Source organism: Odocoileus virginianus, chromosome 6 (genome assembly GCF_023699985.2).
Source record: "Odocoileus virginianus isolate 20LAN1187 ecotype Illinois chromosome 6, Ovbor_1.2, whole genome shotgun sequence".
Taxonomy (NCBI): Eukaryota; Metazoa; Chordata; class Mammalia; order Artiodactyla; family Cervidae; genus Odocoileus; species Odocoileus virginianus.
In genome coordinates, this window is record NC_069679.1 from 45202904 (window position 1) to 45220824 (window position 17921).

At 35.4% G+C, this 17921-nt stretch overlaps 1 protein-coding gene and 1 non-coding gene across 2 annotated transcripts in view; one reads left to right on the forward strand and one right to left on the reverse strand.

The window, feature by feature from the left end:
• Positions 1 to 17921, forward strand: part of WDR72 (WD repeat domain 72) — a 184756-nt gene that overhangs the window by 92234 nt on the left and 74601 nt on the right. Inside the window, exons 14-17 of the mRNA XM_020893244.2 lie at positions 2959 to 3776; positions 6831 to 6919; positions 11264 to 11343; positions 17556 to 17751. Of these exons, the coding sequence (XP_020748903.2) occupies positions 2959 to 3776; positions 6831 to 6919; positions 11264 to 11343; positions 17556 to 17751 (1183 nt within the window). The remainder of the gene's footprint in view (positions 1 to 2958; positions 3777 to 6830; positions 6920 to 11263; positions 11344 to 17555; positions 17752 to 17921) is intronic.
• Positions 16488 to 16591, reverse strand: LOC139035736 (U6 spliceosomal RNA). Its single transcript, XR_011488455.1, has one exon. It is a non-coding gene; the product is annotated as a U6 spliceosomal RNA (small nuclear RNA).

Genomic DNA, 17921 nt, shown 5'->3' on the forward strand with positions numbered 1-17921 from the left:
AAGATATGTATATCCTATAAATGATTAACATCACTCTAGAAACTTTTACAAATATGCACCAGAAGAAAGTCTTTACCAGAAGAATATTTACTGTGCCTTTTTTCTTTTTGTAATAGTAAATTGTGAAGATACTTTAAATATCCATTTAAATGAATAAACTGTAGTTATCATGTAGTATAATACTTTATAGCAGTAAAAATGAAAGAACTACAGCTGTAATTATAAAATATGAATCTCACAAATATAAAATTCAGCCTAAATAAAGCAATTAGTGGAAAATTCTAAAGAGCATAATCATATTTTTATGAAAATTAAGAATGTGCAAAATCAAATAGGTCAATTAGGAATAGATATTTATGTTAGGACTTAAAGCAAATCATAAATATGAAATTGAAGATACTGTTTACCTCTGACAGTTGGCAGGGGTATAGAATCAGAGGAAGTTCTAGTTTTTTAACCAAAATAGGGAGACATTGGTGATATTATTTTAACATTTAAGTTACATTATTTGCTTAAAATTAAATGTATAATGGGCTTCCCAGGTGACTCAGATGGTAAAGAATCTGCCTGCAATGCAGGTAACCTGGGTTTGATCCTTGGGTCAGGAAGATCTGGAGATGGGAATGGCTACCCACTCCAGTATTCTTGCTTGGAGAATTCCATGGACAGAGGAGCCTGGAGGGCTACAGTCTATGGGGTGGCAAAGAGTCAGACATGACTGAGCAACTAAAAAAGAAAAGAAATGTATAATACATACAGAAAAAATAAAGAGAACACGGGACAAAAGTGTACAACTCAATAGTCACAAAGTGCATACCTGCATGATCACTACATCAAGTAATAAAATACTTAGCACCCCAGAAATTATGGCATCCCTACTCTCCAAATATAACCACTATCCTTATAGATTTATTATCTATGAAAGCTTTCCTTAAACCCTATTGCTTTGTTTGTATTTTTATTTTTTTTTAATTTAGCAGTTAAATATTTTGTGTCTGGCATCTTTGGTCAACATTATATAGGTGGTTTCATACATTTTATACATGTTATTGAATGTCTATAGTTCTTTCATTTTTCATTGTATATATTCCCATTGCATGAATATATCACAGTGTCTGTATTCCACTGTTGATAGACCTGTAGTTTGTTTGTTGCTTGCTTGTTTAGTTTCCTTCAATCATGTCTGACTCTGTATGACCCCATATACTGTATCCTGCCAGGATCCTCTGTCCGTGGGATTCTCCAGGCAAGAATACTGGAGTGGGCTGCCATTTCCTTCTCCAGGGGATTTTGCTGACCCAGGAATCAAACCCAAGCCTTCTGTCTTCTGCATTGCAGGCAGATTCTTTACCCTCTGAACCATTGGGGAAGGTTGCTTCTAGTTTGGGGCAATTATGAATAATAATGCTAATTACATTTGTCCATGTTTCTTGGTATAAGACATTGATAATCTTAAAAAACTAAATGTACGGTTTATACATTTTTGTATGTATTAAACATTACAAAATAAAATAATGTAAGACAGTCTTTTTGCTAAATTAATAAGTAGTAAATGATATTTTTATCCTAATTTTACTTTTTTATTACTATTGGTGGTAAGCATTTTTTATATTTTAATTTGAATGTTATTATTTGTCAATTGATATTGATGTTATTTGCCCATTTTTCAATCTGTATACTATTCTTTTACATTAACAAAGGAAAAAATGTGCTATTTAAGTTTGTCCCCATTTTGGTTTTTTACTTCAAAAAATTGTAATGGTTTTTAAAATATTCTTTTTTTATATTTTTAAATTAAATATACAGTCACTACAAAAATTTCAAAAGACTGAACCAGAAAAACAAAACCCCTAAAGTATAAATAAACCTCATTTTAACCCCCTCTGCCCAATTAACTGTTGTCACCATTTTGGTAACTATCCCTGTTCCTTGTGACTATATACACATATATGTTTATATTAATATATATATATATTTATATATTTATGTATTATATATAGCAATCTTTAAAACTATCTATATATGTGTACACACATGGTTTAACAAAAAGGATTTTATTCTGCCCAATAGAACACATTTTTCCCCATAAATATATTTGTACACCATCATTTAAAGATATTTGATTTCATTGTTCATGGTGTATTCAACAAACATTTATGAAGCCCTTATAACAGTGTATAGTGGCATTATTTTATTGGCATTGGGAACAAGGGATGCACAAAGCTCCTGCAGTGGTGGAGGCTGAATGATATTTGGGAAAATATACAGTAAATAAGCATTTCATATAAGGCAATAATTAATACTATGAAGGAAAAAATGCAAGAGGATAGAGACACAGGGTACTCAAGGAAGACCTCTTAAATGAGCTGCAACAAAACCGAACTGTGGGAACCCACTGTGCCAGTATTTAGGGCAAAATCATCTCAGACAAAGTACAAGTGCAAGTCCACAATGGAAATCTTTAAAATTTAAAAAAAAACTTGATACTAGGTAACATTTTAGATTACTTATAATTCTTAAAAATAATAAACAAATTTGGAGAAACCATTTTTGTTAAAAGACTTCCTCAGTTCTTGCAAGGGTTCTAAATTTTCTGCTCCTTAATTTTCATACCCACTTTTCCCCTGTTGTATGTTTTCATGGCTACAGTGATAAGAAGATACATAAGTGTATCTAAAAGGAAGTTAATCTGATGCCATCTTACTCTTTAGACTTAATTCATATTTCTTTAGGGGAAAAAATAAGTTTTAGAAAAACAAAAGTTTTCAAAATAATTAGAATATAGAATGTTAATTTGGAGGAGAACTTTTATAGCTAAGGCTAAAAACTGAAATGACTTGCCTTTAGTTGTACTGCTACTTAATAATTTATTTTTATGCCAATTTAATATCATGGAAACTTGAATAAAATCACTTAAAAAATAAGGACTTTGACATACATTTTTAAAATCTCCCTCAGGTTGCTGATGCCAAGTCTTTCTCGGGACCTTTTAATGTCTTGCTTGTGAAGACAAAATGGAGTAACATTGGCTTTCATATACTTCTTTTTGATCTGGAAAGCCTTGTTGAACTTTTGCTGCCAACTCCAATCTGTGATGTTGACCCTTCCAATTCATTCTACTGCAGTGAGATTCTGAGAAGAGCCAAAAGTACAGTAGAGAAGACAACATTGACATTGAGAAGAAATAAAACTGTCTGTGGTCCTCTCTCTATGGAGGTACATGCCAAGCCTGTTGGTGAAAGCCCAGCCCAAGGAGATAATGCCATCAAATTATCAGAAGAAAATGATGGTATTAAAAAGCAGAAGAAAATAAAGAGCTTCAAAAAGATGCACCCTAAGCAATCAAGAAAAGTCGATGCCAACCTCACAATAGACACAGCTAAATTGCTCCTATCTTGCCTTTTGCCATGGGGAGTGGATAAAGAATTAGATAATCTCTGCATTAAGCATCTCAATATTTTAAAGCTTCAGGGTCCTGTTTCTTTAGGACTTGCTGCAAATGAAGATCACTTCTCACTGATGCTGCCTGGTTGGGATTTATACAATACTGAAATGAAAAAAGACTATTCAAAAGTGAATTTATTTTCTAGAAAAGTTTTGGACTTGTCAGATAAATACACTTCCACTTTTCCAAATAACTCCGGGATGCCAAAAGGACTGGAAAATAATTCTGATTCTTTGCAAGAGTCAAACACTATAGTTTATTTATTGAGCAAACTATTTTTAGTTAACAAGTTAGTTAACATGCCCTTAGAACTGGCATATGGAATGGACAGGTAAGACATACCTAGAGATTTTGACTTTTCTTATTTAGGATATTAAAAAATTATTATTATTTGTTAAATTTAGCTCTCTAGCCTCCCTCATTTCTCCTTTTCTTGTTAATTTGGGGGGGAAATTTTATAGCTAAGACAAAAAACTGAAATGACTTGCCTTTAGTTGTACTGCTACTTAATAATTTCTTTTTATGCCATTTTAATATCACGGAAACTTTAATAAAATCATTTAAAAAATAAGACCTTTAAAGGAAGGGAGGAAAGAAGGAAAGAAAGAGTAAATAAGCAACATCTCCTTTAGCTCAAAACACATTTAAGAAAATCCTCCATTTAATTCTTTGAGATTGGAAAAAAAACTGGGCAGTAAATCTGTATATTTTAAAATTTATTCATCTAGCAAATATCCATTGCTCTCATAATATGTTCCAGAAAACTCACAGTATTGGATGCTGAATTGTTCAATAGATAGGTAGATAGATAAACAGTTTCACACACATTTGAAATCCATTATGCTGCTGCTGCTGCTGCTAAGTCGCTTCAGTCGTGTCCGACTCTGTGCGACCCCACAGACGGCAGCCCACCAGGCTCCCCCATCCTGGGATTCTCCAGGCAAGAACACTGGAGTGGGTTGCCATTTCCTTCTCCAATGCATAAAAGTGAAAAGTGAAAAGTGAAAATGAAGTCGCTTAGTCGTGTCCAACTCTTCGTGACCCCATAGACTGCAGCCTACCAGGCTCCTCTGTCCATGGGATTTTCCAGGCAAGAGTACTGGAGTGGGGTGCCATTGCCTTCTCCTTGCTGTGAATTAACTATGAACAAAAAGCATTAAAGTAAATGCCTCTGATGGCATATTTCATATATCATTAGGAAAAGAAAAATTTGAAAATTTCATACCTCAAATCCCACCATTTAATTTATACTTTGGCATATTAATATAGAAGAGGTTATCATCAATTCATTTATAGAAAGTATGGTTTAGTAATAATAGCTATTATTTTGGGGTGTTTGATATCTACTAGTCACCATGTAAGCCCTTGCATTGGCCACATGATTTCATTCCACGTGCACAACAAAGCTAGGGTATAGGTGCAATTATTGGCTTAATGTATAGATAGGCTATTGAGACTTAAAAAGAGAAAGTACCAACCCCAAGATTAATTCAGAGCCTTGCAAGCTGAATCTGAGGCTGGGCATCAGTCTAATTCCAGAGCCTGATTGCTAACCTTGACTCTGTATTTACCTTCTCCCACTGCTACAATTCAATATGGTTTTTCATAGTCTGATGTTAGAAGATTTTATCTGACTCACCAAGTGCTTGACGAATATGTCCTTAGCACTAGCTTACAGAGGAAACATAAATAAAATTTTTATTTGGATAGGAACTCTTTCAAATAATGAAGATAATGCATATGAAGTAAGTAGAAAACACTTAAAAGAACAAGGAGAAACATTTGTATAGGTAAGTATTGTAGATGATCAGAGGAAAGAGAATAATTAGTGTGAGATGAAACCATCAGAAAGCCCTTGGAGAAGATGGAGTGTTTGAATTGCTCATTACATGGTAGTAAATGGTCCTTGACATGTCTATTCTTTGGTAAAAGTTCAGTTCAACAAATCTGTGCCAGGTACTATATAATAGAGTTCCTACCTTCAGTGAACCTACAGTCTGGTAGCAAGTCCATATAGATTCAGTGTTAAGCTTCCTTCCATTGCAATGCTTCTATCCTACAGGGTTTTTCCATTTTCTGTTTGGTGGCCATAATAATGAGAAAGTAGAGACTGATAAATTTCCATGATTCCTATACTTAAATTTCCTCTATTTTTTCTTCTGTTCATTATATTTATAAATATATAACTTCATGTTTATAACATATATATATAAACATAATATGTGTATTTTCATTTCAGTTAGGCTTCTTTCACTTTTCTATTAATGAGAAAATTAAATAACACCTAATGTATGATAAAAAAAATTATAGTCAGCCGATTCCAAAGACCTGAGAACAAATCCCAGTTTTGTTGTTAAAGTAGTGTGCCTTTGGACTGGTCACTTAGCCCCTTTGGGCCTTGCTTTCCTCATTTATAAAATGAGGTGAATAGAATAGGTGATGGTTAAGATTTCTTCAATTCTAAAAACAAATTCTATTTGTTAGCTTAATCATGACCAGACAGAGCAGATGAGGGACTCAGTTACTATCGCCAGAGGTTTTCATTCTGAGTTTGTTCCTGATGCTGAATACAGGATGTGGAGGATGTGTCTGGAGCCCTTCAGAGGAGATTAAGGGCTTTCAGCATGCTATCCATTAAAAGGCCTTAAAATCATTGCCACATGTTAGTTAATTCTTTACAAAATTCTTCATTAAAATAAATTATTGAATGGAGGTGTCAGGATTAGAGACTGCTTCCCTAAGTAAGCCACATCAGATTTGATCTACTTTTGGGGACTATGTGTCATATTTAAGGAAATCAAAATACTGTGTATTGAATTTGTCACATGAAATCTTTCCAATAAATGTTGCCATTTTGCTTACATTTCATTGTGGTCAGGAAGGTGAAGAAATCTTTGCATGCTTAACAACTGAGTGCATGATATAACTAAATTTTAAGCAAAGAGCTATTTGCCTTTGAGAATATCCCTGGATAGTATCTGAAATTTTCCCCCATTGAATCACTGGACTAGGGTAAAGGCTGCCTTCACAAAGTCCTGATGTTATCTGGGGATAATTCTTTGGCAGATATGAACATATTAGGACTCAAAAATTTATTGCATTAGCCAAAATCACATGACTTAAAGTAGCAATGGCCTTCCAGTAAAAGTGGATTGCAAGATAATTCTGAATAAACAAAGATTCACAATTCAATTTAGATTAGGGTTTTAGGTAAGTCAAATGGGGAAATAAGATTCACCAAAGAGAATAATGTCAAAGACATTGCTAAAAATAATATGCTCAATTCCCAAATTTGTTGAAGTGGTCATGCAGTCATATCTTCAATTTATTTATCAAAATATATTTATACATAGTTAACAATATCTTTTAAATCTTTCCTCAACAGTGCTTTCAAAATCGAGTCTGTGCATAAGATGAAAAGTCCTGGAAATGATATTCTGAATATTTCAAGCTTCTACACTTATTTACGAAATGGTAAAGTAGTTACAGATATAGTCTAATTTTTTTTCTATGAAATAAAAGTGCCATAACTGGATAGTATCCTACAGTTTAGAATGAGAAGGGTGCATGTTTACTGTTTGATTTAGTCTGTGTTTCACACAGTTATAGTTTTATATTCTGTCTATATTTAAAATATATGAAATTTCGTTATTAGAACAAGTATCTTATAAGATGCAATGGATTTTTCAAATGATCTGTGAAATACTTAAAAGTCTGAAACTTTTCAGCAAGGAAACATTTAATATTAAATAAAGGTCCCATATGATTTATGAGAAAGCTTACTATATCAATATCTTTATCACCACATAAGTATTGTATTAAGTAATTTTACAGTTTTACAGCTATTTCAGAAGGTTGTCTTTGAATATTTCTGGGTAACAATCTTGGTGTTAAGATTTTATTTTGATGCCAAATGGCTAATTCATCTCCCAAACCTCCTTATCCAATTTTTTGACATCTCAGTAAATGACAAATCTATCTTTCCATTTATTCAGGCCAAGAACTTTAATGCCATTTTGACTTTCTCCTTTTCCTCATACTCCACATCCAAACTTTTAGTATTCATATTGGTTCTATCTTCAGAACATATCCCAGATTCTGACTGCTTCTCTCCACTATTTTGCCAAATGCCTGGTGTGAGACTTCATCCCCTCTTGCCTGGATACAGAAGGCTCCTAACTACCCTCTGCTGCTATTCTTGACTCCTGCACTCTATTCCCAACCAAATATCCAGAATGATCTATTTGAAACTAAGTCAGAACCTCATGTGTGTTAGTTGCTCAGTCATATCTGACTCTGCGACACCATGGACTGAGCCTGCCAGGCTCCTCTGTCCATTGGATTCTCCAAACAAGAATATTGGAATGGGTAGTCTTTCCTTTTTCCAGGAGATCTTCCTGAACCAGGGATCAAACCCAGTCTATCTGCGATGCAGGTGGATTCTTCACTCTCTCAGCCACTAGGGAAGCCCTCACGCTACTACTTAACACTTTTCAGCAGCTTCTGTTTCACTCTGAATAAAAGCTACAGCCCTTACAGTAGCTCATGAGGCCCTGTATAACCTGGCTGCTCCACCTATGTCTTCACACACGCCCCCATCTGACCTCATCTCTTTGTATTCATCCCCAGTTTCACTACTTCCAGTGAGGCTGCCCTTTTTAACTCTTACCAGAACATGCCAGGCAAGGTTTAAGGTCTTTGCACTGAGTGTTCCCTCCGCCTGGAAGGCCCTTTCTCCAGATTCCACATAAGTCAACCTGCTGTTCCCCACCTCTATCCTCTATCCTTCAATTCATCCTCAAATGCCATCTTATCAGTGCAGGCGCCCTCCGTTCTCCCTGGCACACTCTACCCTTGCCCTGTTTGATCATAATCCTTTTCAACATCTGACATGCTGTATATCATTTTTTCATTTGCCACCCACCTCCTGCCATTCAAATGTAAGCTCCAGGGAGGTTATTAAATAATCTTTTTTTTTATCAGCTTTATTCACTGATGTGCTCCCAGTTCCCAGAACAATGCTTGCAAGGAATTAAGCAAATACTTTTGGATTGAGAATGAATAAAAAATAGAACAATGGTTTTGGAGATAAACCACTGAGGTTCTAGATCCAGTTCTGCCACTTACTACTTCAGTAGCTTTAAGTATATCTTCTACTCCTTTAAAAGTCATAGTTACTGAATTTGGAAAATAGGAATAAGATCCCAGATTTGATGTGCTTTTTACTTCCAAAGTTGTGCAGCATATGACTAAATCATTGGGGTGACCTGAATAACAGTTGCACAGTGGCCCTCTCAGAGCTTTTGCATAGAATATTCATTCAGAATATTAAAGTGAGAGTTTATTAATAGTCTCTAATTATTAAGCCACTAGTATGTCCAAAGAATTAAGTCTACAAACTTTACATGTATTATCTCAACTAATATAGAAATAACACTGCACAATAAGAGGATCTATCTCTGTTTAATCCTTAGGGAAGTTGGGGATCAGAGAAGTTAGATGACTCATTCATAGTTAAACAGCTAACAAGCTGAAGGACTAGGATTCCAGTCCATCTCCATTTAATTCCAACTTCCTTGCTCTTTCTATGTCAGGCCATTTCTCACATTTATGATTATAAGTTATGTTTCCTCCATAGGACCTAGTCTGGATTGCCTGCCTTCGCCTGAAGTAGTAGTCATTATTAGGGTTATTTACTCTAATTTTTATTTTTTATAATGCTGGGAAAGAGAATTTAAGGGATAACACAAGTGGTTTCTGGGCTTCCCTGTGGCTCAGTGGTAAACAACTCGTCTGCCAATGCAAGAGATGTGGGTTCAATCCCTGGGTTGGGAAGATCCTCTGGAGAAGGAAATGGCAACCTGCTCCAGTATTCTTTCCTGGAGAATCCCATGGACATGTGAGCCTGGTGGGCTACAATCCATAGGGTCGCAAAAGAATCAGACATGGCTTAGCAACAAAACAGAAACAGTAAGTGGCTTCTGCAGAGACCCAGGTATTTGCTAACCAGAACCAAGGAGGCCTCAACTTTTCCTATGATTGTCCCAACCAAAGCAGCCTAAGCAACTAGGGTTATTATCAAACAATCTCCCTGATGTTGAGAGGTGGCATTTATAGCAGTTAAAATTAAGTTAGGTACGAAGGAAACATGGTTTTATGTTTTAATAATTGGGAGATGGAAGGTTAAAGAAAGGAGAGATTCACTTCATGCTATTAATTCTATAAAGTCCAAGCCTGAGGAATAAAATAGTACTCTGAGGTGCTCATTCTGAAGGACTGACAGGAACCAATACCCACTTCCATCATCAGAAATGATGGCTAAGTAATATTGGTAAGCCTGAGATGTTTTCTTTTTATCTTTCCCCTGAAGTTATAATTAATTCTTTAACTCACTGACATTGCCAAGAAAAGTTGGCTCTCATTTCCATTTCATATTAAAGTTTTAACATCACATTAAAGTGCGCTATGAAGTACCCCATGATGCCAGTAAGTAGTTACAGTTGAGACCAATACTTAACTTTGATGGCGCAATCACAAGGTCAACCAAATGAAAGAGGTAGAAAGGAAATAGATAAAAAGAAAATGCTCCTTTACCTGCTCTGCTCATGAAGAAATGAAAGATACAACTTCAAACTCATAGTACTCTGTCATACTTACATGTTTTATATACTGTTCCTGGCCATTTCCAATTTATATCATAGGTTCCAAAGGAAAACATGATATTAATAATGAGTTAGAAGTTTCTTATATATTTCTTTTATGTTCCCAGTTTATATTATATCAATACCTTCTATTAATCTCCCTTGCCCACTAATGTGAGATATATACACACACATACATGTCTATTAAAATATAAAATGGTAATTCAATGAAAAGCATCTTAGACTAAAACTAATTTAAATAGTTGATCCAGGATTTCAAACATACATTAATACATTAATTTAAATAGACAATTATAGCAATTTTCCCTCCAGTGCAGGATTGCATTACTCTTCCTTATCTCACTCCTGGATCTGGCACCTAGATAATATACTTTAGCCATCAGAAAGCCTTAATTCATTGATTTTTTCATTTGGATGATAATATGTCCATTTTCAATTAATGAAAAGGCACTTATTAAGTGCTTTTTTGTGTAGGGAACTGTTGGACACTCTATGGATCAATTTAAATAAACTAAGCCACAGCTTACCCTTAAAATTTCATGCTGAACATTAGGGCAAATAGATAGAAAGGACATTCAAGAGGGCAAATTTAAAAGAAACGATACATAACAAAATGAGTCAAATTAAAACATAAGTGCTCTACCTATTGATCAGAGTAGTATAGCTAGGTAAGGACAAATCAAAGGAAGTTTTTTTATAGGGTTTACTGTGTGATAGATACTGATTCATGGCAAGGTAGAATTTCAGGAACTACTTGTATGAGGAAAGAGTTGTGAAATTCAGTAATCTGTTTGGAGGAAAATATTAATCATTGCATTCTGGTGGCAAAAAGGTACAGAAATGGGTTTAAGGTATAAAGATGAGTTTGATTTGATGTGAATGTGTATTAGGATAATTATTAGAAATACATATATGTTAATTAATGTTTCTTGACTCTGGCTATATATGAAAATCATCTAAGGTACTTTAAAAAGTATTAATGCCTGCCCCATTCTCATCCTGGGACCTATTAGATCAGAGTCACTGGAAGACTGATTTTTGTAGGGGGCGGGAAAGGGCTCCCAAGTGATTTCAATATGCAGTCGGGGTTGAAGATCATTGGGCTGCCTCCATGTTTAATACTCTCAAGATAGAAATGTGTTCTATATATTTTTAGGTAAGAGTGAATCTCATCTACCTGAAGCTGATGTTTCACTTTTGAAGCTAATTTCCTGTTGGAGAGACCAGTCTGTTCAGGTATGATAACAGTTCATTTCTTGAAGTTACTGGAAGAGCTCCTTGCTGCTACATTTCCTTCATATTCCCCTCTACCTGAGACTACACGTAAGTAGGTACTCTTGTGGTTTTTTTCCAGGGTATTTCATTTAATAGGACTGATACAGAGACTAATAACGAGGGAAAAGTGGAAAAGAACATGCAAGGATGCACCAAGTTAGGGGGCATGAATATGGGGGGCTGATGAAGAGATGTTTATGGTGTTATAGGTAACATAGTGCCCACTGAGGCAAATGTTTATTATTTGATTTCAATATTAGATAGAAAGGTCCCTAAGCTTCTGAATTTGATAGATATGATTAGAGATCATTTTCCTATCCTTTTCATTTGTGAGCTGATGTAGAGACCTCGTTTACTCAATGTCCAATTTAAGTCTTTTCCTTATTTCAAGGACTGTTTGTGTATGTGTGAATAGCTTTGTACATCATACAATAAATATCTGTGCATTGATTAGATGAATATTAACTGGAAGTTTATTCTTCATGGGCTAAATAAATGTCACATTTGCAAGACAAGCATAGCAATAATGCCAATTATAAATGGTTATTTTTGGTTACAGGAAAACAAAGAAAGTCGATTCAGAACAGATTGTGGGGGTTGATACCATGAAACCAAATAACACAGTTGGGATGGTCATTAAAACCATGGCCTACATGATTTGCCCCTAGCCTAACCTCTTTCCTCATCATTGTCCCCGGTCCTCACTAGCCACACTGATCTGCTTATAATATCCAGAACTCATGAAGCTCATTTCCACCTCAGAACCTTACTGTTCTCTCAGACTGGAATTCTCTTTTTCCCGTTCATCATTTGGATCTTTGCTTAAAAGCCAATTCCTCAGAGAAGTCTCCCCTGATCATTTCATCTAATATTGTCACTGTACTCTGTCTCTCCCCATACTCCAGTCACTGTCACAGTATCCATTTTTATTTTCTTTGTTAGGCTTGCTTTTAATGGAGATTTTACCATTTGTTTTTTGCTTGCTTATTTTCTGTCCTTTCACTGTTACAGAAGCTTGCTGAGAGCAGGGACTTTCCCTGTCTCACTCACTCCTTTCACTAATGCACAGAAAAGCAGAAGTGACAGCAGCCAGTCAATAAATACTTGGTGAATGTCTGAATAGCTATGAAAAAGCTTCTGTGTTAATCAAATAAACATCAGTATATGTTGACTTTACCAGCAGATTTCCTATCACCCTAAAAGGGTCTCTATTAAAGGTGGGATTTTTTTTTTCCCCAGTAGCCAAAGAATTTCTCAGTGGAGAAAAAAATTCTTAGGGAAAAAATAATTCAGCAGAACATTTATTCTGAATTGCTCTAATTAAAGATCTTTTGTAGCTGTCTGTTTGACCTTCAAATAAATTTTAATGTAGTTTGGATATATTTGGACTAATGGACCTTAAGGTTCTATGATTCTATGACCTTGTTAAAATGCTGGCAGCAGGACAAATATTACCAGAGCATTTATTATTCACTCTGTATGAAGTTTAAGCTTCAAAGTTCTCTCCTTTCTGCCACTAACCTGATAAATTATTCTGGAAGATAGGTTTAACTTGTTGATTATTTATTTTCCTCATGTGTAGAGTAGAAATGGGGCTTCCCAGGTGGTGCTAGTGGCAAAGAATCTGACTGTCAATGTAGGAAACGTAAGAGATGCAGGTTCGATCTCTGGACTGGGAAGATCCCCTGAAGAAGAAAATGGTGACCCACGCCAGTATTCTTGCCTGGGAAATCCCATGGACAGAGGGGCCTGGCAGGCTACAGTCCATGGGGATGCAAAGAGTTGGACATGACTGAGCATCTGAGCACAGGACAGATGCTATAGAAATGAGAATTCCTGGGTCCTTCAGGAAAAACAGAGGCTGTTGGAAATATCCATATAAATGCTTCAATAACCAATCCTCAAATTCCTTATAAAGGTGTTCATTTAAGCAGTTAAACAGGTTCATTTGAATCTGCTTTTTAATGTATTTTAAGAACACTGGCAATGGTAATGATTTTGTAAAACAGAGCAAAATCCTACTTCAGAAATTGAAGGGGGGCATTTTTAAGGAAATAAGTAAAGAGGAGTTAATTTTGCAGATGAAAGAGTTCACAGATTGCCTCTTTGGTTTCTCACACATGAAATATACCCAACATAGAAATAAATGCTGGAGAAGCAACAGCAAGTTTCGGGGTTGCTAACTTGCATATTTCTGAAGCAACACTAAAGTTCTTTGGATTTTATAATCTAACACTGGTAGGTGAAACCATGAAATCCGGGCCACCAGAAAGAAGTATTGTCTTTTCAAGGAAATGATGAAAAGACATGAAAGGCTAATGTGAGTCTGACTGTTGGGAAAATGCTTTTATACCAGAAAGTTTGGATGGACATTGAAACCACACGCAGGCCACAGGGGCTCTTATGAGTCTTCATAATGCTCTGTACTATTTTACAATACTTTGCTGTTTCAAGATGTTAGCAGAAAACCATTAAAAAAAAATGTAGCTTTCTATGGCACAGTAATACTCCCAGCTAATAAGTATATGGTCCAGACGTGGCTCTCTTCCCTGTCAATGGATTTTCAAACTTCATTTTAAATCTGCACATTCCTTTATAACTTGTAATGCTTCATATATCTGTCTTTTCAGGAAAAACTATATATGCATTTGGGAGACAGCTTTATAGCATTGTGCTTTCAATTCCGGTTCATTATTATCATTACAAAGTTATATAATATCTATAGATTTTATATTTGTTGGGAAAAATTCTATGTATACTACCTATCTACAAAATTTATCTACTATATTTACATGCTAGAGACACTTAAGCATTGATAGTCAGAAACTATCATTAAATTTTACCTTTCATAATGTATATTTTTAAAGTACACAAAATCTATTTCAACTCTATTTGCATGATTTTAGTGTTCAGTGTATAACAGATACTATAGCATTATTATATGCTTATATAAATTGTACCATGTCTCTGAGTATTTATCTCATACGTAGCACAAAATGTATATTTTGAGTTTGATTCCAACTGGGTATGTGCCATTCTGTATTCACTTTTAAGTTCTATGGCTCTGATTGTCCTGCTCATTGCAGTAAATATGTTTTACACTGCTGTTTCTACTTCATCTTGTTTCTTAATGATACTCATATTAATTATTCCTGCAGTACATATTTATAGTGACATATATGTTAAAAAGTTCCAAAATTTAACAATTATGAAATATGGTCAATCTAATAATTAGAAATATTAACTGAAGTTCCATAAATCTGTATATTTTTAAGAAAGAACATTGATCCAGGTTGTTATAGAATATTATATCTGGTAGGTAGAGGACATGCTAAATCACAGTAAATCACAGTCATGAGAGGGCAGCCATAATCCCAGGGGAACATACGGCCAATCTGCCCATTCCAAGGGATAGACCAGAGTCTGGTGTACTACAGAGGTCCAAGGATGTCCTCCAATATCTTCCTGATTTTTATATGTAGAAACAGAAGCAAGTTCCATACAGCTTTCTGTAATTGAAAGCTCTCATCTTAGCCTCTCTCAGAATCACATACTGTTGTTTTTTGGTTTTGTCTTTGTTTTTTTAATTGAAGGATAATTGCTTTACAGAACTTTGTTGTTTTCTGCCAAATAGCAACATGAGTCAGCCATAGGTATACATATGTCCCCTAAAGTCCCAGAGAAGTATGTAACTTGTCAAAAGTTGCATTTGTAATAACTGTCATAGTCTGATCAGAAACTTGGACCTTCTCATTTCAGATTGAGATCTCTTTCTTTTTATACCACACCATTCATATCTTGGAGGCAGTGCGATCAAATAAAATGTGTGATAAAATTAAAATGACATAAATTCAATGATGTAAAATTATCCATGAATAATTAATACAGGTTGCCCTCTCATAATATCTATATGATAAGTGTGGTTTACTTACTGTGATCTAAAATAGTATGTTAGTAGATATCAGAGCTAATAGTTAATATATGTTTCAGTATATGGTAGATATTAATAAGCATGAGTACCATAATGTGTAGAATTTTATGTTGCATTCATGGTATGCAACAGCTTTCACAGTGTTGAGTATCTCACCACATAATATGCATGAGCAAGGATTATGTACCTGTATTGTAACAGGCAGTACTACAATGTTAATAGATCTGGTGTAGAGTAGTAAAATCACATCATTCATGAGCCTTTTTGCCACAACCCAACCAAGCATCTGAGTGGCCAAGAATAGGGGGATGATTAGTGATCAGGAAACTACTCTGATACTTTCTGGATGCTCCCTATATTTAAAACTCTAGAAAAGAGTTTAGAATATAGTTTCTTCTGCCCCTGCTATTTACTGAGCATTTGCCATCAGCATAAACTCTCTGAGTGTCCCTGGAGCCTAAAGGCCTCACAAGATTGCTGTTATTGTTTAGTGGCTAAGTCATGTCTGACTCTTTGTGACACCATGGACTGTACCACGCTAGGCTTCCCTGTCTTTCACTATCTCCCAGAGTTTGCTCAAATTCATGTCCATTGAATCAGTAATGCTATCCAACCATCCTATGCTCTGTCTCCCCCTTCTCCTCCTGCTTTCAATCTTTCCCAGCTCAGCTCTTCACATCGGATGGCCAAAGTATTAGAGTTTCCGGTTCAGCATCACTCCTTCCAATGAATATTCAGGGTTGATTTCCTTTAATATTGATATCCTTGCTGTCCAAGGGATTCTTAAGAGTCTTCTCCAGCACCACAATTTGAAAGCATTAATTCTTCAGCACTCAGCCTTCTTTATGGTCCAACTGTCACATCTGTATACAACCACTGGAAACACCATAGCTTTGACTCTATAGACTTTGTCGGCAGAGTGATGTGTCTGCTTTTTAATATGCTGTCTAGGTTTGTCACAGCTTTCCTTCCACAGAGAAAGTGTCTTTTAATTTCATGACTGCAGTCACTGTCTGCTGTGATTTTGGAGCCCAAGAAGATAAAATCTGTCACTTTTTCCACTTTGTTCCCATCTATTTGCCATGAGTGATGAGATGAATGGCACGATCTTTGTTTTTGTTTTTTTTTTTTGGTAATACACAGTGAGTTTTATTGAGAAGTTTCAAGCACTGTGAAAAATATGGAACGCTTCACGAATTTGCGTGTCATCCTTGCACAGGGGCCATGCTAATCTCTGTATCATTCCAATTTTAGTATATGTGCTGCCGAAGTGAGCACACGATCTTAGTTTTTTGAATGTTGACTTTTAAGCCTGCTTTTTCACTCTTCTCTTTGATCCTCATTAAGATGTTCTTTGCTTCCCTGGTGGCTTAGATGGTAAAGCGTCTGCCTTTATGTCCTCTTTGCTTTCTGCCATTAGAGTGGTATCACTTGCATATCTGAGCTTGTTTATATTTCTTGATTCCAGCTTATGATTCATCCAGCCTGGCATTTCACATGATGTACTGTGCATGTAAGTTAAATAAGCAGGGTGACAATATACAGCGTTGGCATATATATTCCTTTTCCAATTTTGAACCAGTCTGTTGTTCCATGTCTGGTTCTAACTGTTGCTTCTTGACGTGCACACTGGGTTCTCAGGAGACAGGTACAATACCAATCCACTTTACCACCACTGGATACCCCATGATAAATAGCCCCCTTCTCTCTCCCCTCAACAGTGGTTCTTGACTGGCTATGTACAATAACTGGAAGGCAGGCTTTGCAGTGTTTTAAGCCATATGAAACTATTTACACATATACACAGTTTGGTGAGATTTATTATTAAAGTTTTGTCTTTAATTTTCTGTATTTTTTAAATCAAGTGTGTTTGGTTAAATTGTACTAGGCATCCAGAAACTAAACTTGTCTTTAAGAACAATGTGATATATTCAAATTTTGTTTTCTGGTGAAAATGAAAATATTTCATGAGAAAGAATGGAGAATGCCTTTAAATTTTCCTTTTATAATCTCTTGAGGCTTTTTTTTTTTTTTCTTAAAAAAAAAAAAAGAGCAGTATGATGACTTGGATGCTAGGTTCCAGTAACTGCACTTCAGTTGTTTCAGATAGTAATTCTGGTGGAATGGAGCATTACAGTTTATGTGAGACATTCAAATCAAAATTCCAGGCTTGGGGGTTTATATAAGACCCTGACCATTTGTGAACACTAAAAATAATTCATTTAAAAAATAAATTTTACAGGTAACTGAAGCAATACAAGCTGTTCTTTTGGCGGAAGTTCAGAAGCACATGAAGACTTTAAGAAAGACACCAGTCAACAGTGAACCAGAGTCTGTGGCAAAGAATGGTGACTATGAGATGATGCAGATGCTGCCAAAGATCGAATGGGCCAAGGAGCCTGAGTTACAGTGTACTACAGACACTTTTCCTCTGCAAAGTAAGTGCAAAATTTATTGGCAAGCTCTTTCATCAGAACTTTTTCTACTCCTCAGAGCATGTTGAGAATATGAGTTCACAATAAATCATTTCTGCAAAAGCCAAGCTAAGTGCCCTGTTTCTGACCTATTCTGCTATCAATTTCCTCATAATTGTCAAGTTTCTAATTCT